The following is a 26,732-nucleotide window of genomic DNA, read 5'->3' on the forward strand; positions in this document are numbered from 1 at the left end:
CTGGGAGAGTGGCGAGCGAGATCTGGGAGAGGGGAACGAAAATATGTGTGTATATACAATTTTCTCTCACTTTATACAAACACAAATGCATTTTATATATTTGTGTTTTTGTATAAAGTGAGAGAGGCGAGTGAGCGAGCGAGATCTGGGAGAGTGGCGAGCGAGATCTGGGAGAGGGGAACGAAAATATATGTATATATACAATTTTCTTCCGCTTTATACAAACACAAACGCATTTTATACATTTGCGTTTGTATAAAAAGCGAGAGAGGCGAGGGAGAGAACAAGAGTGACGAACGAGATTCACCAGGAGAGAGGCGAAATAGCAACAGTTTGTTTGGGGTACAATTAAATCAAACTATGTTTATAACATTTAATTTGAATTAACAGTTTGCTATTATATAAAATTTTCCCTAATATAATCATGGATAAAATAAGTATTTGTCAAATAAATTATTAATAGATATAAAAATATTTTATTCTTTTAAAAATTAACTAAACAAGAACAAAATCATGTAACTTGGAATAGAGGAAATATTAAACTATACTAAAGTACTCTCTCAATTTCTATTTCCTTGTCAAATATTTTCTAATTAAATGTCTTTTTTTACTTGTCATATTTGACAAATTAAGAAAGTATAGTTTTATTTTTTCCTATTATATACTGAATTATTAACATTGAGTTAATATTTTTGAAAAATATAATAAGTAAATAAATATATTTGGGATCCTATCAAGCAATAATGGTAAAATGATAAATTCACTATACTAATCAATGTCTTTTTAGGTATGTCAAGTAGAAATTTGACCACAAAAAGGGGCAGAAGGAGTATAAGGAGACTTGACTTCTTAGGCCACTATAATTCTATTTTTAAATTTTTTTTTTTTGCGTTTATGTCATTTTTAGAGTGATTTTGATTTTTGCATATAAGGATCTTTAATTTTATACACAATACATTTTTATTTTTACATATAAGTGATTAAAAAAATTATTTTATAAATAATTAAGAGATTTTATTTCCTCTAAATTATCCTTATTATTATTTCTTATTACCATATTAATTTATCTCCATGTTTATTAAATAAATGGAAAAATGCAAAAAAAAAAAAGTAGTAATAATTAATTATATCTTAAATTTATAAAATAACAATTAAATCATTATTTACTGAGCACACATGAAGGAAGTGCCTTTTAATACTACACTACTTTGCTGTAGTATGTCCAAACTTTATTGATACCCAAATCTTTTTTAAAATTGACTAACCACTTGGTATCTTTTCTTGATTAGTAACTTCTTTAACCTTTCTCCATCTCTCTTTTAGGAAAAAAAAAATCCAAGTAGAGAAGACAAAAATCCACTGTTACAATTCGGTCCCAACAAACATCACTTTCTCCCGTTTATATTATTTGTCTTTTAAGATTTTTGTACAGTTAATTATTATTATCTAAGAAATTTTAGGTTATTTATTAGAGTAATGATACTTTTTTTAGAGGGTAGTTATTAGTGCTTTCTTGATTTTCTACAACTTATTTTGGATCAAATTTGAAAGGGTAAAACATTTAGAATGTCAACTTACATTATATGTATATATATTGTAACTTGTTGAGGTGAACTCTGAATTAGCTAAGGTTGATAGGCATAAGTGAACCATGGAAATCAACCGTTGTTAACCGAACTTATTTCTAATTGGTCTTTTATATTACTTTCTCCTTCTTAAATTATCTGACGTTGATTTTATAAATAGTCATCTCAATTATGATACGTGCATAAAGATTATAACTCAAGACATAAATAAAGATTATATATATAGTCAAAACTCATTATAATTAAGATTTTTTAAAAAGACGTGTAAAAGAGAAATACGACAGATAATTTGAGACGGAGTGAATAAGACTTGTACAAACCACATGTGGTCATGTATTTATCTATCCAATAATGCTTAATAAATAATTAAGTTTTCAATTTCTGTTTAATTTTAGCCTTTATAATTATTATTTTAATTATTATATTACAAGTCTGACGAAAAGTTGTTCGAATGAAGGAAAAGCCCAGACACGGAATTGACACGGATTGGAGTAAATATTTTAGTTCTGGACGTGAGATATATATATATATATATATAAAGAACCTTAGGCCCATCTACGTGGCGCCATCACAAATTAGAATTCCCTGTTTATTTATTTATTTTTAAAATTAGTCTTCCTCTTTTATGAAAAGTTGTGACTTTAATGAAGAGTTGCGACTTTTATGAAAAGTTGCGATTTTTATGAAATATTGCGACTTTTATGAAAAGTTGTGACTTTTATGAAAGGTTGTGACCTTTCCGATGGGTTGCAACTTTTTCAAATAGTTGTAGCCTTTCTGATAAGGCACAATAAACATTTGTTCAAACAACGAAAATTCCGAACCTCTTCTTCTTCTTCACCATTAAATATTTATGTATTTTGCTCCTGTTGAGTGGCTCACTGACACCATTGCTTATGTTACAGATCCTGGTATATATTTTAACAATCATTAATTTATGTTTGTGTTATTAAGGATAAATGAAAAGATGTAAGAATTTTCATTTTCCTTTACATTATTAAAACATGTTACTACGTAATCTTGTATGTAAGATAATATAGAGTTTTAGTTTTAATGCCTGATAGACTTTAAGTATTATTTTATAAATTTTGTGATATTAATTTCTCGTGCGAAGCGCGAATAATTTTACTAGTTATTAATAAAAAAAACTATATAATAGTCAAGATATGCATAGATAGAAAACAACATAGCCATCTTCTTCTTCTTTTTCGAATTCAACTTATAAACTATAATTTGCCAACAATATTCTTTGCAATTAATCCATGATCAACTGTTCTTTGTAATTAAACTGTAAAATACCAACAGCGTTCTTTGCAATTAATTCATGACCAGTTGTCCTTTTTGAGTAAAGAATTAAGCATTTTAGAAATTTGGACATTAAATGAATTCTGATTAATATAAATTTAGACATAATTTGAAATGATGATTTCTAATCATTATTTAGATCTGTGATTTGAGATTCTGAGCTCATATGTTGTGAACAAGCTGACTTCATATAGGTCTATGAGCTAAAAATGGTGAATGAGATTGATTCAGTTCTAATTATTGGGTCGAAAAAATTATTTCACATTTTCCACTATTTAATAAGTACGAAGAGTAATTAATGTGGTAAAAGAGAAAGTATACATATGAGTATAAATAGAAATTGTTTTAGTTAATATTTATTTAGGGCGCATAAAAAATATGACAAATAAAATGAATTAGAGGGAATACGATAAAATAGACAACCATAACTTATGAATTTATATTTTTAATCTGACAGAGTATAAATTTTCAAATTAAACTTAATTCTACAATATCACATCTTATCCCATCAACCAAACAGTCCCTAATTTTTTTAGGCCATTTTTGTTTTAAAAATTAAGTTGGAACTCGAATTTTTTTTGTCAAATAAAATCAGTATTATTCAAATAATGGAGAACTAACGATGTATTTTCTTATTACTTTTTTAAATGTAATGACTAAAGAAATTTGGCTATAGCGCTATATTATTTTTTTGGCCAAACAATGAAGCTGTAACTGTATACTTATTTTCTTTATTAGATACAATTATTTGTTCCAATTGTTTAGTTTTTTTTTCAAGACAAGCTGAGGAAAATAATACTTTGGTTAGAGTTTCATTATTGTCAATTATATAAAAAAATTTAGCAAGAATATACGAATTGAAATTCCAATCATGTAATTATATCTTCTTTAGATGCAATGATGATCTGTTTTAATTCTGTATTTTTTTTTAACCAAATTTATTTAAAAAGTTTGTAAACTTCATATTTTTAACCAAATAAAAATTAGCGGAAATAATAAATTCTAGCTATTTTTTTTTAAAAATTGACCGAAAAAGATGATTTGAAATTATTGAATTTAAATTGATATATATATATATATATATATATATATAACTACGGACAAGTGTCACTCCCTTCAGAGTGAGATCGTCCAAGGGTATAAAAACTGTCAAATAATAAAATTTAAAAGGATAAATAAGATTACAAACATTTTAATTATGCATCGAATATTCCATGTTAATTAAACTTAAGGGGGTAAAAATAATATCGCCCTCACCTTTCACAAACCTTATCCCCTAGATAACCTCACCCAGTACTTTAATAAAATGATTCTTTTTCGGAAAGATAAAAAGAACAATATTTGAGACTATAATATACATTGGTCACCGACATGGATTATGGTGCAATGGTAAAACTGTTTCACATTTAATCAGAAGTTTCAGATTTAAACCTTATATATTGAGAAAATTATGTTGAAAGTGTCACCTTCAAATAGGCTTTGCAATACGCAATCCAAATTTAATTAAGGCTTTAATACAAGAGCTCAAGACACCGAATGAAAAAATATACAAAGATAGGTACGACAACATGCGCCTTACCCCAAATGGTTGGTCAAAGCTAAGACCAATGACATTTTCCTAATTAATTACTCTATTATTTTATTTTAATGTCACATTTAACTCTTTTCACATTCATTATAAGAAAAAATAATAATAAACTCCATCTGTTCACTTTTACTTGTCACTTATTTCTAAATAAATTTTTATATTTTACATGTTTTTCCATATTTTACACCCAATATGGAAAAAGACAATAATTTTTTTTCATGTTTCACCCCCAACATTAAATACTTCTTTCCAAATCATTTTCTAAGACATCATTTAATAGGGGATAGTTTGGTAAAATACCTATATCATTAATTATTTTTTTTAATGGGTGTGCCAAGTCAAACTGTGACAAGTAAAAGTGAACAGAGGGAGTATAAATATAGTTTATTGAATTACTTTTATTTATTAGATAATTACTGAAAATTAAACAAAATTAAAAAAAATTGCCTCTTCAATGTTAAAGTAAATATAGTTGAAACTTTGCTAATTTTTTATCTTAAAATTTTAAAATAATATTTATTTAAATACAATTTTTTAAAGTTAAAACGATAGTTAAAAGAGTATATTCATTATTCATGTTACTTTCTGGTTGACCGGCTCAAGCTTTATGGTATTGCCCTATAATTGCAGTCCTAGGTTTATTATTCATAATTCATGTTAATGTTTGGCTAAACTCCATTATCTTTAACCTAAATAAAATAAAAAAATCTTCAAAAGATTTCTTTATGTTTATGGTTTTCCTTAATTGCTCAAAAGATAAGGTAATTAATTAAAGAACCAATCATCCTGAGGAGCAACTTGTCTATTTTTTACTATATTACAATGCAATCATAGTCCTAGGTTTATAGTTAATGTTCACACCACTTAATTATCTTTCTTTTTCTGTCTGTTGTATTTTAAAATTTAAAGGTTTTTGTTTTGTCCCTAACACTGTTTGGAATTTAGTTGTATCTACTTGTTTTTTTTTCTCATACGATGTTCTCTATTTATTTTTGGGCCACAATTAATTTATATTTTGTATTGCGTACGTAAAATAATCATTAAAGAGAAATATATAACTTCTACCAAGAAAATAAAAAATTCTATTGCCAAAGCTCAAATGCGCGCAAGACCTAGAGTTAGATCAGATTCATATTTATATTTTTTTTCTTGATTTTTCACCTGGTGTTTGATCGGATACTAGAAGCAACCTCTCTATTCAAAGAACCTATTGAAACCATCTTCTTTCTTCTTTCTCAGTTTAAAGAGAGGAGGGGCATAAGTTCTACAAAACATGTATGTTAAGCATGACGATTGGTTCCTTGCTTCAAGACTAGATTGAAGGAATTTTATCAATAACGTTTGAATAAGACGAAGGCAATAGGATAAATGGTATAACGGAGAATGGCTTAAAATGCCCCTCAAGTATTTGAATTGGTGCAAAATTACCCTCCATCCACCTATCGGCCCTAAAATACCCCTGACGTCCACCTTTTAGCTCAAAAATACCCTTACGTCTAACGGATCACTCTCATTAGGTGGATGGAGGGTAATATTGTACCAAATCTCATAGTTTAAGGGCATTTTAGGCTCTTTTACGTTAAAATAATTTGAAATTACTTAATATATAAGCTCACATGATCGACTTGATTTTGAATTTCATAGTAAATTTAAAATTATAAAAAGGTTAGGCATCTACTCTCTAAACTACTCCTTCCCCGGCCCTTCACATCCTATCTCTTTTTTTTTTTCTATTTGGATCTTGTCCACATTTTTTTTTAATTTATGACAAACAAGAGAGAAAAAAGGGAGGAAAATAATGATGTATTCATATAGAAATAATTAGTTCAATAAAAGATGACTTAATCAAGCAAATATGTACAAATATTACATTTTTTTATGTGTATCCAAATTAAAAATAAAAGAATAAAAATAATCATTTCTTGTATCCCCACCCTCATCCCATCTAACAATAATACTAATTAAAAGAATATAAATATGTAAGTTCATTTCAAGTTTGAGTCTCATATATCCTAATTAAGAATAACAGATTAAAAAAGGAATAAAATAGAAAATGAACAAGACATTTGGATAATTGAGAGAAAATTTTATATTAATGAAAGTAATAATATTTTTAGATGGACAATCAGTCGCGGTAAGTATGGATTTTAGTTGGATCCCCATTTATGAGTTGAGTTACGTTATAATGAATTGGGGTTGATTTAAAATAAGTCAATAGGAAGATATCATGAAATTTTTTTTTTCAATATTATTTTCAAGTGTATTGGGTCAAAATATGAATCATAAGTTGTTTTATAGAAAAATAAAATTTTTAAAAATATCATTTTTATTATTTATTTGACAAGAGTTTAAATTTGGACCAATCACATTAAGCAATATAATAAATAAATATTTAATAATTTTACTTTAAGGGAGATATTAAAAATAGGCATAATACATATATTGGACCTTAAACTTGACTTCAAATTTTAACTTTGGCCTCCAACTTTCAAAGTGCACAAATAGACACTTTAACTATCCAATCTTTTAATAAATAAACACGCGTGTCTTACCTGGCAAAACGCGTGATGTGCACGCATTTTGCGCGAGTGAGAAGTAATTTTTGAGGCACACAACAGTGAAAAAAATGCTGAAATGACAACTCTACCCTTAATTAAATTTTTTTTTTTTAGTTCTAAAATGGAGGTGTAAAGTGTTTAATTAGTTGGCAGCCATTGAGTGGCTCAATAATACATGTGGCAGCGTGTGCATTTCACGCTCTTGGCTCCAAAAATCGCGTGTTTATTTATTAAAAGGTTGGATAGTTAAAGTGCTTGTTTGTGCACTATGAAAGTTGGAGGTCAAAGTTAAAATTTGAAGCCAAGTTTAAGGTCAAATATATGTATTATCCCTTAAAAATAAGGGTAAATACGAGTCAAAAGATTAAAATCGAGTGTATTTTTGAACCGAAAGGTGGACGTCAGGGGTATTTTAGGACCAATAGGTGGATGGAGGGTATTTTTGTACCAATTCAAATACTTGAGAGGCATTTTAGGCCCTTATCTGATGATAAAATGGGAGATATTTATCAAATTTGGCACTATCTCATATTTATATTTATGTGATTTAACATTAAGTAAAATTGTTTGTTCTTGTAGTTTTTTTATATACTCCCTTTGTTCGTAATTATTTGTCCAATTTTTCTTTTTTTACTTGTCCATTTTGACAAATAAAAAAAATGACATTTTTTTTTACCTATTATACCTTTAATTAATTATATTTTTAAAAGATAGAACTTCTTGAAAATCTTAAATTTTTAATTCATCGACTTCATGATTAATAGGGGTAAAATGGTAAACTCACTATGTCAATAATTATTTTCTTAATATGTGTTCCAATTAAAAAATGGACAAATAATTATAGACGAAAATTACTATTTTGTGTAATCATTGTAGCACTCTTTCTCTAGTTTTTTTGGTAAAGAGTGATTGAGATTCCATTATAGTAGTTAAACCAGTCTGCTTTGTCCTGAATCTAATTCATTACGTTGACAAAATACAAGATCAGTAAGAGTTATGGTAAGAATATACGGTAGAAACACTACTGAAAAACAGTAAAAAAGTTAATTTTAAAAAATATCTAAAAAAACTAGTTATGTTTTGTAAAAACATTCAGAATGATGCATTTTATAATTGTGTAATTTTAAATCGAGCTCAAAAGATCAGAAAAAAATGACATCCTAAAGTTGATTATTTCCAATGTATTATAAAAATCGAACTAACCTTTTGCCAATCAAAACTTTATCGACCTCTGATTTGAGGTTCGTCTTTTTGGTCGAACTAATTTTTCAGAAAAGAAAATAATCATTCCAACAAAACAAAACAAAAGAGTACTAATAATCAAAGAGAAACAGGAGAAGGTGTTTTAAGCTAGAATCATGTTCTTCTAAAAGTAAAATAAAAAATAAAGATATTGTGATAATTATGTTAATTTTCTACCTTAATTTTTTATTTCAATATTTTTTTATTTAAAATCAAATTTTCAATAAACTAAGAATATATTGTATCATATTTAATCATCTCTCTACAATTTTCTTTTCGATTTATCTTCACCTTTTCTTAAACCGATTACTATCTCGATGACAGTAAATCAAATGTAATTCGATTTTTGAGATCTAAAAAGAGTTGCCACTTATTCAAGCTTTCATATGTGAGAACATAGTAAAATATTATCAAGTTGACTCTTTATGGCTACACAAAAGAAATGCACCATATGAAATTATGTATATTCTATCCTTGGCACACCGATTCAAGCATATTAATGATCTAATATAAAAATCAAACAGGGGCCTTAAACCAATCTACATTATCTTTTATGAGACATAGTACTCCAAATATGTCAAACTTAAATTCTTTTAATAATTTTTTCATTTTATATGAAGATTTTCCTTTTTCCATAAATAATATTCAATATTTTTTAAAAGAAAATAATTTATAAGCTATTATTGTTAAAAGATAAATGAGTGCACTCAAATTTTGAAACATAATGCACATGCCTTTTCTTTTACACAGTTAGAGCCGGCACTGGGTAACTACTATACACTTGTAAACAACAAAAAAATAGTGGGGTCGTTTGACAGAGTGTATAAAAGTCAGTAATGCTTGTATTAGTTATGTTTAAATTATTTTTTATGTATTGTTTGATTTGGTTTATTAAAAATAATATGCATTGTATAAAAATATTTATTTATAATAATATCTTTCACAATTATGGTAGAAAAGATATAAAAATGATTTTGACGAGTAATTGAGTCTTTAACCATGCTAATGTATCATGTATGTATTAAATCTCTTTGCATTATTAATACCTAGAAATTTATGAAATTAGTAATAGACTCCTCAATACACAATAGAGTATATAACTAATGCAATTATACATAGCAGAAAAGTGTACCATACTAAGGACCGCTAATATATAAAATTAATACATGCATTATTTTTATTAATAAACTCTACCAAACGAACTCTTAATTTAATTAAGAGAAAAATGATATTACCAATATATTGCTTGTATACTCAGATGGCATATATATGGACTTTAGTAGAATTTATGCATATATATGGACTTTAGTAGAATTTATGTGTCACTTTTTTTTCAATCATTTTAAAAGAATAATATTTTTTATATTTAGTAAAATGTTAATTTTAAAATGTATGATATTTAATTATTTTTTATGTTTAATAAAAGGCCACTAGACACTGTCTAGTGGTAAATTTGTAGAATAAAAAATAAATTTTAAAATGTATATTTTATGCTTAATGGGATGTTTATAATCATACAAATATCTATTATTTATTTTAGATTACAATTTTTTTAAAAAAATTAAATTTTATGTCAAATCAGACACCCTCACAAAAATTAAGACAATGAAAATATAATTTAAAAAAAATGAAAAGTCGATATTATTTCCTGATACGATCGAACATGTTCACATAGTCTTGAGGAAAGGACAGATAAGCAATGCATGAAGTTGATTTAAATATAGTAATTCTAGCTGTAAAGGTTAATGTTTCAAATAATTTTATTACATCTAATTAACTATACTCATAATAAATGAAACTAGTTAATTTAAAAAGTAAAAGAAAAAATGTCTCAAATTATTCTCTCTATCCAACAATAGTTATCCACACATGACGCACCCCTTAAGAAACAATAAATAATAGGGTTAATATTATTATATTATCATTTGACTTTATTAAATTTAGTGCTTTGAAAAATATATTAGATGATAAATAATGGAATATTTAATAGCAAGAATAAAATAGACACAAAATGTAAATTATCTCTTAATTTTCTTAATTAGATAAATATTATTGAACAACTATTATTGAACAAAGAAAATATTTGTTATGATTTTTAAAAATATATACTCTGTTATTTATAAAAGTTCAAGACAAACAAACTTAATTATCAATTTTCTTCTACTTTATCGTCAATAGTTACTACTACTATTCTTGACCACCTAATTAATACTCCCCTTCTCTTCATAATTACTTGTCCACTTTTTTTTAGTTGTCCATAATTATTTATTCATTTTGATAAATCAAGAAAATACAATTTTTTTTACCTATTATACCCTCAATTAATTACTTCAAAAATGATAGAACTTCTTGAATATCTTAAGTTTTTAATTCATTCACTTTACAAGTAAAGGGGTAAAATGGACAAGTAATTAGAGTGAGAGGTAGGGGTGTGCATTTGATTTTTCGGTTTGGTTTTATACTATTCAGTTTGGATTTTTTAGTTTTTGATTTTGAAGAAGTGTAACCCAATCCGAACCAAAATAAAATTTGGTTTGGTTTGGTTTTTCTCTATTTGGTTTGAGTTTTTTCGGTTTGGTTAATCGGTTATGTCAATAATTAGAAACATAACAAAGTTATATTTGCAATTCTAATTTTATATATATAAAATATTGAATTTCTTAAATATACTTTTTAATATAAATCACAAGTAAAACGTAAAACACAATACTTAAAAGTATATCAATTATAGATGTCCAAACATAAAAAAATAAACTAAATCATAATGAAAATAACTAAAAAGGGACAAAAGTGGTTAACTCCAACTTAATTTTAAATATATATATATATATGTGTGTGTGTGTATGTATGTATGTATCTACATACACACACATATATATATGTATGTATGTATATATAATTCGGTTTTTTTGGTTTTTTGGTTTTCATTTTTCTAAATTCGAAACCAAACAAAGTAAATTATAAATCTAAAACCAAATCAAAAATTCAAAAAACCAATCCAAATTAGAATTTGATTTGATTTGGTTTAATTTTTCGATTTAATTCAAACAGTGCATACCCAAGTGCGAGGGAGTATTTTTTGTTAAGGAGTGTGTAAAGAAAAAGCACTACAAATAATTTGTTTTTGTTCTTATCCTGATTTTGTTCGATGTGATGTTATTTTATTGTATAGGTACTTAGGGTAGCACCAATATATTTAAATTCATAGACCATAATGCTTTTTGAAAAGACCATTTTCCATATTAAAAAAAAAGGAAAGTGATTCTGTCTTATGTAAATTTCAGGCGATAATTAATCTATTGCTTCCAAATTATTAAGGTGCTAATTATTTCACATGCATCACTAACTTTTTCACAATCAACAAAAAGAATAACTTCCAAAAGTAGGTATTATTCCGTTTCAATGACTATTTATGGGACAAATTGAATAAACGAATATTTCAACCGGTCCAATTTACTTTGTTATAATTATTTTTATGTTCTGTAAAAATACATTAATTTAAATATAGTTTATTAATTATTATTTTTAATTTTAATCTTAATTTAATACTATTTTCTTTTTCATCATAAATTAATCATTCTTTATACTCCCTCCGTTCCTATTTACTTGTCCATATTTCCTCTTTTAGATGTCCCTATTTACTTGTCCATTTTGACAAATCAAGAAAGGACAAAAAAAATTTCCTATTATACCCTCATTTAAACTTCTTGAAAATTTAAACTTCCCCCAACATTGATTAGTTATCTTGAATAAATTTTATTTTGGAATCATAATTAATAAGGGCAAAATTATAACTTCACTATGTTAATCATTGTTGCCTTAATATGTGTGTCATTTCTAAAATGGACAACTAAATAGGGACGGAGGGAGTATTTATTAAGTAAGGATAAAAATGAAAATAAATAATTTAATAAATTTTATTATATTGACTTGACACAAATCATTAATAAAAAATTATTTTTAACAAAGAAGTTAGGTAAAATGAAATAGAGGAAGTACAAAGTAAAGCAATAGCATCTTGTAGCATTTAAGGAAACAAAATAAAATCATAGGTTAATTAAAAGGAGAGAAGATCATATAAAGAATATCTTTATATTTTTATGGTGTATGTATCTCGATTTTTTCAATTACTCCATGCTTTTAGTTTAATGCATCCTTTTTAACCGGACATAGGGCAAAACAACAAAAGAGAAAATACCAATGGATGCAGTGTAGCAAATAAAACACCTCCTTTCTTAATTAGATGTTTGAGTTTGAATTTTAGATATGAATTTTTTTTGGTAGGAAGCGGTTCCCTCTAAATATGGCCCTACGTGTTATGAATTCAAGTTAGTCAGGTTCTAATACATGTATGGAGCCCCGAATGAGAAATCAAAAAAGACGAATTTTCAAAAAAAAAATTTAAGTATAAAAGAGCATGTTATGTCTGGTGGGATTTATGTTGGATGTCGGTTTTATTGCAAAATTTGAAATCATCTGGTTTGGTCCTTGAAGAAAATATTTTGATGCACTAATATAAAAATATGTTGTTGTTGATCGTTTTAGTAGACTCTTAATTCCTCTTGGACCTGTAGTAAGCCTATTGGGCTTATGTAAGCCCATGAGGTCGTACATGGAACGGATTTTTTCTCTTACATGTTCAAATTCAATTGTTGCCTAGGACAAACAAAGAATTTGCTAATTAAACAATTACACAAGAGTTGATCAATGGACAAACAAAAAAAATTTGAGACTGAAAACGATAAATAAATAAATTGTGTACCGTATATTAAACACGTAAAAATATCTTATTTTAAAGTTATAATATATAATTGAAAATCTTTCATATAAGCTTCCCAACTATTAGATTAATATACCAAATACCGAATGATTAAAGAAAAAGAAATAGTCCACCAATGGCTTGGTGTATAGAGTAGTTATTTAACAAAGCCGTCCAAAGCTTATCGTTGATATTGTCAAAAATACAAAAGTTAAAGACAAACAAGTTCATAAAACAAACATTTCCAAATGGAGTTTACTTAAACTGCAATTTGTGTGAAATATCAAAAATACCATCTAAGCCATGTTTCTCAGCAAATTTTTGAACATGTTGCTATTTTTAGTAATTTTTGTTATCCCTTCTTTATATTCATTGAACTTCAATCTCACCAATATCAATCCTTCTTATGTTAATCTCTCTATCAATGTCACTGGAGACGCCTATGTAACGAAACAGGGCATACAAGTTACGCCTAATGAACGTAACATTACATTAAGTAGGAAAACAGGACGCGCCACGTACATTGAGACACTGCAGTTATGGGACAAAGCTACAGGGGAAATGACAGATTTTACTACACATTTCTCTTTTGTTATTGATTCAAATGGTAACGATCGTTTTGCTGATGGACTTGCCTTTTTCTTAGCTCCTGTTGGTTCGAGTATTCCAGTTGGTTCGTCTGGCAGTGGCCTTGGTCTTGTTGATGCTGAGACAGAAAACATGTCATCACATGAGTCATTTGTTGCTATAGAGTTCGATACATATGTGAATAACTGGGACCCCTCAGACATACATGTAGGCATCAATATAAATTCTATGGAATCTGTTGCTACAACAATATGGAAAAATGACATTAAACTTGGGAAGAAAAATGATGCTTGGATTAGTTACAATGCTAGTTCCAAGGTTCTTGAAGTTGTTTTCACAGGATTTGAGAAAAAATATAATCGAGACAAACTAAGCTACCCGGTTGATCTGAGGGATTATTTGCCTGAGAATGTTAGTTTTGGCTTCTCAGCATCAACTGGACAATTGTTTCAGAAAAACAATGTCAAGTCTTGGGATTTCAATTCAAGTTTGAGTTTTGATGCTATCAAAGTTCCACAACAGCCTAGGGCAAGTCCTCCTATACAAGCTCAAGATCCAAGAAATCATCCTATTCAAGGTCAAAATCCAAAGGATCCTCCAATTACTCATGTTCAAGAACCAAAGGGTCCTCCTCAAGTACTCAGCACCTCGGGAAAAGGAAGTAAGGGACTAGTAGTCGGATCAAGCATAGGTTTACCTATTCTGATTCTTGGTTTGATAACTGCCAGTTGCTTTTTGTGGAGGAAAAAGAGGAAAGGAGATAAGAAATTAGACCATGTCTTCATTGATCTAGATATGGATGATGAATTTGAAAAGGGTACCGGTCCTAAGAAGTTCTCGTATGGTGAATTAGCTCGTGCAACAAACAACTTTGCTGAGGGACAGAAGCTTGGAGAAGGGGGATTTGGTGATGTTTATAAAGGTTTATTGAAGGAATGTAACTCATATGTTGCTGTTAAGAGAGTGTCAAAAGGGTCTAAACAAGGGATAAAGGAGTATGCATCAGAAGTGAAGATCATCAGTCGATTAAGGCATAGAAATTTGGTTCAACTTATCGGTTGGTGTCACGAGAAAGAGAAGCTGCATCTTGTTTATGAATTGATGCCCAATGAAAGCCTAGATAAACATCTTTTCAAAGAAAAGTCATTGTTGGTCTGGGAAATAAGGTGGAAAATTGCTCAAGCAATTGCCTCAGCTTTGCTGTATCTACACGAAGAGTGGGAACAATGTGTAGTCCATAGGGACATAAAAACAAGTAATGTCATGTTGGATTCAAACTTCACCGCTAAATTAGGTGATTTTGGGTTGGCTAGGCTTATTGACCATGACAAAGGATCTCAAACAACAATGTTAGCAGGGACCGTGGGGTATATGGCACCGGAATGTATCATGAATGGAAAAGCTAGCAAGGAGTCAGATGTATACAGCTTTGGAATAGTAGCATTGGAAATAGCAAGTGGAAGAAGATCAATAAATATTAAAGCACCAGAAGATGAAGTGAGATTGGTTGAATGGGTGTGGAGCCTCTATGGAACGGGAGAACTAGTCGAAGCAACTGATCCAAGATTGAATAAAATGTTTAATGAGAAAGAAATGGAACGTTTAATGGTCATCGGTCTATGGTGTGCTCATCCAGACAACAAACTCAGGCCATCAATAAGGCAAGCAATCCATGTTCTAAATTCTGAAGCCCAATTACCAAATCTTCCATCAAGAATGCCAGTTGCAACATATTCACCCCCTCCATTGAATATGTTTTCGTCTCCATTTTCAAATACCTATGAAGTTAATAAGCAGGAGCAGACTATGACTTACACTATTTCCTCAAGTGTCTATACTTCGTCAGCTGCTTCATCGACAAAATCACTTTTGTAAACCATGACTACTGCTTTTTTTTTTTATTGAATTCTCTCATGGATGATTAAATTCTAAGTTTTGTTAAAAGTTGAGAATTCAATTCACTTTGACAGCAAAAATAAAATGATTGTTTGTCTTTTTAGTTTTGACTGATTTTTCGTCTTTCAAAAGGTCGAGTTTTGGGGGAAGTTGTTAGTTGAGCTTTTTCTTAGTAAACAGCTTCTTGATAAAACAAAGTCGTTCATAGACTCATTAGGACCAAAAGTCACCAGCAAGGTACCAAAAATTTCTACAGTTTTGTGTTTAAAATGAACAATCCTTTACTCTTTAGGCAGATGCATATTAATTTTTATAGAAGGAATTAACTTCTTCAAAATGCTCCTGCACAACACGTAAGGCCTCCAGGGGGTGAAAAGGGATATAGATCGAATATCATACGAGAAAGCCTACTAGTTGGAACATCTTAGAAATCTCTTAGAGAATATACGTGTTCAATTCGAATTGGAACTCTAGAAAATGTGTTCAATTTCAATTATAATTCTCGAAGGCTACTCAACCCTAAATCCTAGTTCATGCCTATATAAAGGGTACTAAATTCGCATCTAGAATATTCCGCAAATTCATGAAATATTCTTCATTCTAGCTAGTTCGAGAAATACGTCACTAACGATTTTCTGTCACTTTTAAATTTGTTGCAAACAATTAGTTTAATTTTACACCCAGAGAACTGAGGGAAGAGAAGCCTGACAAAATAGGAAATAAACTAATTCTAGTCCTAGTTTACTTTAGTATTGCTGATTCCTAGTCTCAGTTTATTTTGGTTATTATTAGTATTATAAATAGGAATACTAAGGTACAAATATACCAGAGTTCTGCCACATACTCAGCCGGCGTCAAGAATTTAAGCAGTCGATACAAATGGACGATGCTTCAAATTCAACCGCTATTCCAAAAAAGAAGCTCCATACTTATTTAGAAGAATTATTCAAGAAAAAGAGTTCTGTCAGAGAAAACGCACTAAAGATATTGGTTAAGCAATTTCAGACCAATGTCCATTACGAATTTGTTGAAAATAATTTTGTCACTTTGATACATCGATGCCAAAATTGCTTGAAACGGGGTTCAGCATTGGAGATTGATTTAGCATTACAACTGATAGGATTTGTTGTTTTGACTCTTGGTGCCGGTGATAATGCACATGAGGTGTATGAAGAATTGCTTATGTTAGTTCCTGAACTCCTCATCAAGTCCAAATTATCTCACGCGATCAAGGTGTTCGAGTGTTTGTCTATTGTCACTTTTGTTGGTGCCAAAGACTTTGTAGACACCGAAAGATCAATGGAAATTATATGGCAATTCTTGAATCAAGAAACCAAACATCCATCCTCTGTGGCGGCTGCAGCAATATCAGGTTGGGTTCTCCTTCTTTCAGGCATCGATCGATGGAACGTTAGTCCCAAAAAGTGGAAAGAATCGATCCCGTTTCTTCTGAAACAATTAGAGGAAGATGATGAACATGTTAATGTTGCTAGCATTGAAGCGCTAGCTTTGATTTTTGAAATTGGCAGTCTTGAGAAATTTTCAAATCAAGCCAGAGAATACGCAAGCATGAAGGACATGAAAGATGGGATAATGGAGCATGTAAAGAGAGTATGCAATGGCACCAAACAAGACACTTCAAAAATTCTCGAGGATGATTACGATAAGACAGTCATCCTCACATTAGGCAGAACAAGTCTCACTTTTAGTACCTGGTCAAAGTTGAAACAGATGAGTTGTATAAGGAAATTTTTAGGCAACGGTTTCAAAAATCACATGAAGGAAAACAAACACCTCCACAACGTTTTTCATTTTACACCAGCAACGAAATGCAGTGATGATTTAGAACTGTACAAACCTGAGTTTGAAGAGGTGGTTTTTCGAGTTTTTGTACCTGAAGTTAGAAGAGAAAATTGTGCAAACAGGATTCATAAGTCCCATAATTCTCTACTGAGCAAGGGAAGGACTAAGTTGCGGAACAAGTACAGAAGTCTTGCAGAGGAGACCAAGGCTGGGCACATTGCTGATGAAGAGTTTGACTGAAATATTGTTTTCAATTGGGGTAAATTCTTTGCCATGATAATGAAATATACGATTTCTACGCATTATTTGTTTCTATCTTCAACTTAAGTGGTTCCCTTTCTTCTTATTAAGGAAAAAAACGTCACATAATTTTACCTTTGAAAACTCGAAGTTTGAAAATTTAGAAAAATATGTCCTTTTTCATTGTCATTCACATAACACCATACACCAGAGTCATTGTCGCATGTTTCACCAGTATCATATAAATCATTAAGTCCAGGCAGCACCAAATTTTCAGTTGGAATAACTTAAACAACTATAAGTTGCAGCCCTTTATATTATCTATAGTTAATAAGAGACATGAAGTGATATAACAATAGTAATAATTGAACTCTGGTCTCAGAAGAGATGTACAAGAATTCCTTTTATTTCACACTGTAACAAAGTTACTAACATGTCAGAATGATAATACAACATAGAAGAAATACTGAATCATAAACATGTGTTTCATCGTCGTGATGTTTTTTTTCCAATTATTGGCTCCTCCCACACTGGATCTTTAATCTCAGAACCAGCATCATCATAACAGGGGGAAATGCAGCCACTTCCCATATCATACCGTCTCCAGCCATCAATGTAACGATGAGTAAAATACACACAGTTGTTTCTGCAGCCAACTTGACTTGCAGGCACTGATATACCACATTTAATTCCCGCGAATAACGTTCTATCTCCAAGGCTTTCCAATCTTAACCATGACAAAATCTTCAATCTTCAGCTTGAACACTTCCACTTTGTCCACCACCCTGTTTGATCTTTCTGAGATCAGGAAAATGAGCAAGATCTCTCCATTAGATTCAACCAAGTACTCTATGAAATGCCTTGAGTAGCTTGAAGGAATGGCTTGCCTTCTACTAAGTCGCGTGACTTGAAACTGATTTTCAACTTCTTCTATTACAGCCAGGGTTCCTTGCAAACTTAGTGCATAAAACTTCCCTTCGAAGATAATGGCATTGCTGAATTGTATCAGTTGCCCCTTAGGATCATTCGGATCAATAAGACCATTTTGACTGCTTTCTTGTTTCATCCATTTTTGGTTTTTTCCCCACTGATAAACTACAAAAGCTGGAAAACAACAATGGCCAACACTTGGAAATAAAAATGTTTTTTTATGATCAGACGAGTAAGAAGCCCAACAACCATGGGATCTGGAACTACTCAAAAAGCAATAATCAATAGGTACCTTTTCTCCTCCCACAATCGACCAAGGTGAGTAGTAGTGAAAATGCTTCCAAGGATCATAACGCGGCCTTCTTTTACCATGCCACCAATAGCAACCAGTTTCTTTAAATGAGAAGTTGAAGGTATGCTGCTGAGTTTTGCAATAGAATTGAGGTTCATTTGAAAGCTCAAGCCATGGTGATTGTGCAGTGAAATCACATTTTCTCGACACACATCTCCATGATTTAGAAATACCAGCAGTACCTATGGATTCAACTAGTTTTGAAGGTCTTGGTTGCTTTTTGAGAAAGTTGAGTAGCTTTTCAGGAAGATTTTGCCATTGTTCAACAGAAGCAGACTCTTCTTTAGATGAAGTTTTCTGTTTCCTCCTATCATTTGGAGCCATGTCTAGATAATGGTCGAAAAAAAACAAAGTCTAATTCCGAGCTTGTCTGACTATCCAAAAAGTGCTTTTATAATCTAATCCTCTCTGTTCTAGCTGTTTATTTTATGAGCCTTAGGCTCCAAGAATCAAGATAGTTGACTTCTTCAGAAATTATTTTTCATTTATGTTTTTGTTAATCAGTTACAAAATTAATATATAAGGCATCTAAACAGTCAACTCAACTATTTAATTGAAAGAAACTACCACTAACCTTGTTCTCCAAGAGATCAACTACCTTGGAGGCTAGCTTACTTTTTGGCCACATCTGATCTTGATCACTTTTAAGCCTGCCTCAAGCTACATGCCCATACCATTTCCTTTGCCAGCTCCCATTTGCAAAAAAAAAAGTCAGAAGGAAAAGAATCAAATTTCACCAAAGAAAGAAACCAATACCAGCCCAAGGCCGTGGCCATGTCTTCCCAAAGAACTCACCAGCTTAATCTCAAGTGAACCGAGTCTACTGGAAAACATCACTTTTGGTGGTGTCACCAAGTCACAGAGATCAGCAAAGTCAAAAATATTGTAGGCTAATAGGGAAGCCGCTATGGCCACAACTCACTGAAATTCAACAAAACAAGAATCATTCTCACTGCTTCCATATCTGGCTTTATATGGGATATTACTAGCCTTATGGTAGAAGATTGCGGACATGGAAGGACCCGTGGATATATTTCAAGGGTCATTCACTCATTCCCATGGTGCACTAATAGCAGTGGGATGCTGTCCAGATAATTTTCTTTTGTGAAACTCCTAACAGAGAGGGACTAAATGTCACCTGTCCCTTTTATAATTTTCTTCTTCTTTATTAATCACTATAATATTTCGATTTGCCATGGGGGCAAAGAATGGAAAATGAGTTAATAGAAACATGAACTGATGCAAGTGATGTAACAATAATAATAATTGAACTCTGGTCTCAGAAGAGATGTACAGGAATTCCTTTTATTTCACACTGTAACAAGGTTACTAACATGTCAGAATGATAATACAACATAGAAGAAATACTGAATCATAAACATGTGTTTCATCGTCGTGATGTTCTTTTTCCAATTATTGGCTCCTCCCACACTGGATCTTTAATCTCAGAACCAGCATCATCATAACAGGGGGAAATGCAGCCACTTCCTATATCATACAGTCTCCAGCCATCAATGTAATGATGAGTAAAATAGACACAGTTGTTTCTGCAGCCAATTTGACTTGCAGGCACTGACATACCACATTAAATCCCTGCGAATAACGTTCTATCCCCGAGGTTTTCCAATCTTAACCATGACAAATCTTCAATCTTCAGCTTGAACACTTCCACTTTGTCCACCACCCTGTTTGATCTTTCTGAGATCAGAAAAATGAGCAAGATCTCTCCACTAGATTCAACCAAGTACTCTATGAAATGCCTTGAGTAGCTTGAAGGAATGGCTTGCCTTCTACTAAGTCGCGTGACTTGAAACTGATTTTCAACTTCCTCTATTACAGCCAGGGTTCCTTGCGAACTTAGTGCATAAAACTTCCCTTCGAAGATAATGGCATTGCTGAATTGTATCAGTTGCCCCTTAGGATCATTCGGATCAATAAGACCATTTTGACTGCTTTCTTGTTTCATCCATTTTTGGTTTCCTCCTAACTTAGAAACTACAAAAGCTGGAAAACAACAACCGCCACCACCATTAGAGGAATAGGGAAATAAAAATGTTTTTTTGCGATCAGACGAGGAAGTAGACCAATAACAATAGGCTCTTGAACTATTCAGAAAGCAGTAATCAATAGGTAGCTTATCTCCTTTCAAAATCCACCAAGGTGAGTAGTTGTGAAAATGCTTCCAAAGATCATAACGCGGCCTTCTTCTACCATTCCACCAATAGCAACCAGCTTCTTCAAATGAGATGCTGAAGGCATGCTGCTGAGTTTTGCAATAGTATTGAGGTTCATTTGAAAGTTCAAGCCACGGTGATTGTGAAATGGAATCACATTTTCTCGACACACATCTCCATGATTTAGAAATACCAGCAGTACCTATGGATTCAACTAGTTTTGAAGGTCTTGGTTGCTTTTTGAGAAAGTTGAGTAGCTTTTCAGGAAGATTTTGCCATGGTTCCACATAAGAAGGCTCTTCTTTTGATGAAGTTTTCTGTTTCCTCTTAATATTTGGAGCCATGTATAGATAATTGTCAAAAAGAACAAAGTTTAATTCTGCAGCTTATCGAACAATCCAAAAAATGCTTTTATAATCTAATCCTCTCTGTTCTAGCTGTTTATTTTATTAGCCTTAAGCTCCAAGAAAATTGACTTCTTCATTTATGTTTTTGGTTAATCAGTTACAAAATTAATATACAAGGCATCTAAATAGTCAACTCAACTATTTAATTGAAAGAAACTACCACTAACCTTGTGCTCCAAGGTTGATTCTTGAAAATAATGACTTCTGCATTTATGCTTACAAAAGTTCAAACTGGAGAACAAACATCTCATCTAATTACTGAGCATTCCACTAATAATTGGCAGTTTAATAAAATGGGAAGTGCAAGCCTAGTTCATTGCCCTGATTATATGATTATGGTTCTGAAAACAAAAAGTACAGTATGGATTTTCTCTTATTATATAAGAGGGAGTTTATGATGGGACATTGTAATGTCCAATCATAAACTCCCTATATAATATATAATATATAATATAATAAATCATTTTTTCTACTATATAATATATATTTATCTCTTATTATATAAGGGAGTTTATATAATATATAATAATATAATATAATAAATCATTTACAAATGACTTAAAATATTTCATATTTAAAGGATATATAATAAAATAGGTTCACTCTCAAAATTCTATCCGGGTCACATATATTGGGACAGAAAAAATAACATATATCGTTTTAAAATTACCAAAAAAGTATTATAAATAATAATAATTAACAACTTAAAATATCTTAAAGACATTTTAAAAGGGTTAATTTTGTAATTTTATCCATATCACATAAATTAGGACAAAGTGACCAGCAATGTAAGTTATTTGAAAGTTACATAAAAATATTATAAATCACAATAATTAATAACTTAGAACATTTTTTTTTAAAATGCAAATTTGGATGACTCTTCAAATTTCATTTGTGTCACATAAATTGAGACAACAAAAATAACATATATTGCGTCCATTTTAATTTATTTGTCTTAATTTTTTTTTATATTTAAAAATTGCGTAAAAATACTATAAATCATGATAATTGACAACATAAAATATTTCAAAAATAAATACATATAAAAAAATTCGATTAATTCTTGAAATTAATCTATCGTTAAAAATTATGTATAAAATACAATAAATCGTGATTTTGACCACTTAAAATATTTATTAAAAAAACAGAAAAAATAAATTGACTGATTCTTAAAATTAATCTATCAATGTCACATAAAATGAGACAAAAGTAGTAATATGTATTGTTTAATGTGAAATTATTGAAAACTACGTAAAATGTATTATAAATGTTAACAATTAACAACATTTGATTGAATCTTGAAATTTTATCAATGCTACATACATTGAGACAAGTGGAGTAATATATATTAAGTATTTAAAAATTACGTACAACCATATTGCTTTCTGTAGGCTTCGAATTATCGTGGTCATTTTTTAGGCTGATACAAGTTTTGTACTTTTTTTTTAATATTATAAATCGCAATAATTAATAATTTAAAATATTTTAAAAAATATATTAAAAATTTAGTTGGTTTCGGGAATTTTATTTATACTATATAAAATGGGACAAAGGAAGCAACATATATCATTTACAAATGACTTAAAAAGCATTAAAAATTAGAATAATTACCAATTTAAAATATTTAAAAGCTATATAATAAAATAGGTTCACTCTCAGAATTCTTTCAGGCTCACATATATTAGGACAGAAAAAATAACACATATCATTTTAAAATTACCAAAAAAGTATTATAAATAATAATAATTAACAACTTAAAATATCTGAAAGACATTTTAAAAGGGTTAATTTTGTAATTTTATCCATATCACATAAATTAGGACAAAGTGACCAGTAATGTTGGTTATTTGAAAGTTACATCAAAATATTATAAATCACAATAATTAATAACTTAAAACATTTTTTTAAAAAAAATTAAAATTTGGATGACTCTCCAAATTTTATTTGTGTGACATAAATTGAGACAACAAAAATAACATATATTGGGTCCATTTTAATTTATTTGTCTTATTTTTTTTTGGGTTTTTTATATTTAAAAAATGCGTAAAAATATTATAAATCATGATAATTGACAACATAAAATATGTTTTGAAAAAAAATACAAAAAATTCCACTCATTCTTTAAGTGAATCTATCGTAAAAATACTATAAATCATGATAATTGACAACATAAAATATTTCAAAAATGTTATATGTGGATAGTCTTATTGTGCCTTGAATAGCGTCAAATAAAGTACAAGTTTGTGATAAGAAAACTTATTCCTTTATCCACGCAAACAATCGCTTCAAAATCTCCGTTATTAGCCCCAAAACATACCATTTATATTATTGGGCCCGTGCCCGTGCATAGCACGGGCAACATTACCTAGTTTAAATATAAACAAGAACTTCAGTTACCATAGCACCAAAACATACTTGAAATAGATGAGTGGTCCAAAAAGAAACATGTTTTATTTGAAATACATTGTAGCTGTATAGCAAAAATATTCTATAAAATATGTGATAATTAACCTATTCTTGGCCTTATCTCAATTCCTTCAACAATAAGGCCTTCCTTATGAGATACAGAGTCTTTCACCTCTTTCATACTCATTTCTATGTAGTCGTCTTCATTTTCAGTAAAAAACTCGCCCAATTCTATCTGAAACCAGCCATCATCTCTAAGTTTAGGACGTTGAATATCAGATTGCATGACACTAGAAGCATCCTCCATATCCACATCAGAGGGTGGAGTAAAAACCTCATAATCATCATCTGATTCCCCGATCTCTGCCTCTTCAAAGCGATCACGCCGTTGAGGTCTACCCTCAGGCACCAGAAATGCTAATCGCGTGTCGACTTCAACACCAGAAATTCCAACTGAAACCTCTGAGGGTCGATAAATAAAACCATATTCATCTTCCAGCTTGTAAACAAGGTAAGCTGTGTAGGATGTCCGAGGTGACAGCATCCCAGCTCTTATTTTGCCCAGAATGTCGAGCCACCAAACATGTATGAGCTCAGCTACCTCTGGAAACCTGATTTGACAAACAATTGTCGTTAAATATGCATACATCTGTTTCAGGAAAAGGATAGTAGCTAGATATCCGCGGAAACAAAAAAGGCAAACCTGGACTCTGGTAGTGAAGTCCATTTCCAATATTGGGGTGTATCACTCCATGTAATTTGAAGATCCCTTGCACCTAGAAAGTAGCATTTCTTTCCGGTCCGTTTATCCAGTGAGAAACTCTGTTGAACAATAGCGTAAAGTAAGAAATGCACAACTAATGAAACACGACAAGGTTACAGAAACATGTTCCTATAGAGATTTTACAAGATGAGCAGGGTGGAACCAAAATTTTTACCAAGGTTCAAAATATAAACAATTAAACACACAAAGAAGCCAAGAGGATTCAACTTCTAATATACATGCATAAAAAATATTTTTAACCAAGTATAAAAAGTGTAATATTCCGCCAAAAACCCGTTGGCCCTACCTGCCTCTGCCCCCTGATGACAAGAGATGTCTGTTTATAAAAACATCTTAAAGGATAAAGATAAATAGCACTAGCTTTTGAGGGAAATAAAGGAAAACATTTACTACCAAATTAAATTTTCAAGTTAATTTGTGTTCTCTACCCAAGGTAATCAAGTAGATGGTAGGAGTTATGAGCAAACTCATAATTTATTACTTACAAGTTGACAATTGACACTCCATTAGTGAGAAAAAGATCACAAGCTTAGTTTATTAAAACAATTTTTAAATTTAGTATTTACTAATCAATACATTTTAAAGGACATCCTCAATAATCAATAATTCAATACCATGATCTTCACCTTGTAAACTACAGGTGTATAAGGTTCGAGCTTCTAAGAAATTTTAAAAAAAAAAAATCATGTTGGAAACACCGCCATCAGAATTGGGTCTTGCTATGCGTAAATCTGAATTTAGTCTTGCCCCAATAGAGCACTGGACACCATATGGAAAAATCAAAACAGATACAAAAAAAATCTACAGGTCCCTTAGGGTTTTGGCAAAAGCTAATAACTTCGGCTCAATTTTGTATATGTATTAAAAATTATACCCATTAAAGCTACTTTTTACTATTAAAATCTGGAACATATAAACTCAAAATTCGACCCCACCCAAGATAATTCATGCGATTGGTATTGCAGACAAAAAAGTACGCTATGGAGTCTCTTAAATAACACTAAATTGACTAATGAAAAGTATAAATACAATCACAATCCTTTAGCTTTTCATTTATTACCTTGCGGCCTGCATCAATTAAGAGAGGGCTATGGCAGAGATAAACAAAGAGACCCTTCTTTGAATGAAATTCAGGGATGGGACTCGGTGATGCAGCAATGATTGACTGATAATCGGAGGGCAGAAATTTTTCCCAAATGGAATCGGACTCCGCGGCGGAATGAAGTGATTTAGAGACGAGGGAAATGCGGCAGACGTCGAGAGGGCTTGTAAAGGCCAAGATTTTCGCAGTACAATCCTCCGGTAGCATCGACAAACCATTAAAATTCTCCATTAACTTGAAGTGAGCGCTGTAAAATCTAGGTTTGAAATGTGAATATACAAGCTCAAATGTCGAATTTTCTAGGTTGACGGTAGTATGAACGGATACGACATATTTTAGATGTTTTTAACTCAAAATAGATTTTAAATATTTTTTGTTGAGTTTCGATCAAAATAATTCTCTTATTTAATTGTTTTTAAGTTTAAAATATTTTTTGGAGATAAGTGGTTAAAACACATCTAAACTATACCTTTTTTTTGAGTTTCATACCCAAACTATCGAAAGTTTGAGAAACACACCTAAACTATTAGTACATTTTATTTTGAAAAACACACCTCAAGTAAAATATGATAGTGTGTGTATTATCCTCTCTCAATTATTATTTTTTAAATGCCACATAGATTGCCGCATGGAAACAAATTCCACCATGTCAAAAGATTAAAGTTTAACTTTCAACATGTAGAAGCATCTTTCACTGTTCTCAGTTGAGTCTCTTTGGTGTGTGAAAATTTGAATAAAGTTAGGGTTTTCACTATTAATTCACAAATTCATCATGGTTTCAAGGTTAGTTACTCATTTGTCAAAAAATGTTAGGGTTCTTATTTTTGTCTCAAAATAGTAACGTTTTTGTATAATTTTTTAGGTTTTGATCCATACCATCTGAAAAGAGTTGAAAGGAGAAGAAATTGACTACATAATGTACTCTTTCTTTTACTCCTGAACTTAATTTTCGTACTGGTGGCGATTTTTAGCTACTGATTTCATGAACAATAGTTGGCTTATTAAACTTTGC

The 26,732-nt window shown here is 30.4% G+C and overlaps 3 protein-coding genes and 2 pseudogenes across 3 annotated transcripts; 2 read left to right on the forward strand and 3 right to left on the reverse strand.

The window, feature by feature from the left end:
- The first annotated feature begins 13,341 nt into the window (after positions 1–13,341).
- LOC125847693 (L-type lectin-domain containing receptor kinase IX.1-like) lies at positions 13,342–15,501 on the forward strand. Its single transcript, XM_049527357.1, has one exon. The coding sequence runs from the start codon at positions 13,342–13,344 to the stop codon at positions 15,499–15,501; it is 2,160 nt and encodes a 719-aa protein (XP_049383314.1).
- A 900-nt stretch (positions 15,502–16,401) lies between these two features.
- LOC125852776 (uncharacterized) lies at positions 16,402–17,565 on the forward strand. The gene has a single exon (XM_049532468.1). It carries the CDS (start codon positions 16,402–16,404, stop codon positions 17,563–17,565), a length of 1,164 nt encoding a protein of 387 aa, XP_049388425.1.
- A 486-nt stretch (positions 17,566–18,051) lies between these two features.
- On the reverse strand, positions 18,052–19,188 carry LOC125852897 (uncharacterized; annotated as a pseudogene).
- A 1,046-nt stretch (positions 19,189–20,234) lies between these two features.
- LOC125853009 (F-box protein KIB4-like) lies at positions 20,235–21,109 on the reverse strand (annotated as a pseudogene).
- A 2,694-nt stretch (positions 21,110–23,803) lies between these two features.
- On the reverse strand, positions 23,804–26,032 carry LOC125876573 (F-box protein PP2-B10-like). The gene is made up of 3 exons (XM_049557787.1): positions 25,679–26,032; positions 24,538–24,656; positions 23,804–24,445 (listed from the first exon to the last, which is right to left on the reverse strand). The coding sequence occupies exons 1-3, from the start codon at positions 25,949–25,951 to the stop codon at positions 23,935–23,937; spliced, it is 903 nt and encodes a 300-aa protein (XP_049413744.1). The 5' UTR covers positions 25,952–26,032; the 3' UTR covers positions 23,804–23,934.
- Positions 26,033–26,732: the final 700 nt, after the last annotated feature.

The sequence above is a fragment of the Solanum stenotomum genome, chromosome 1 (genome assembly GCF_019186545.1).
Source record: "Solanum stenotomum isolate F172 chromosome 1, ASM1918654v1, whole genome shotgun sequence".
In the NCBI taxonomy this organism is placed as follows: domain Eukaryota; kingdom Viridiplantae; phylum Streptophyta; class Magnoliopsida; order Solanales; family Solanaceae; genus Solanum; species Solanum stenotomum.

Bases quoted from the DNA above. Each gene is read 5' to 3' on its own strand.
- LOC125847693 (XM_049527357.1), top strand. From the start codon at position 13,342: ATGTTTCTCAGCAAATTTTTGAACATGTTGCTATTTTTAGTAATTTTT.
- LOC125852776 (XM_049532468.1), top strand. From the start codon at position 16,402: ATGGACGATGCTTCAAATTCAACCGCTATTCCAAAAAAGAAGCTCCAT.
- LOC125876573 (XM_049557787.1), bottom strand. From the start codon at position 25,951: ATGGAGAATTTTAATGGTTTGTCGATGCTACCGGAGGATTGTACTGCG. The intron at 24,657-25,678 runs GTAATAAATGAA...ATTGTTCAACAG, and splicing joins TAATTGATGCAGGCCGCAAG to AGTTTCTCACTGGATAAACG. The intron at 24,446-24,537 runs GTTTGCCTTTTT...TTGTCAAATCAG, and splicing joins ACTTCACTACCAGAGTCCAG to GTTTCCAGAGGTAGCTGAGC.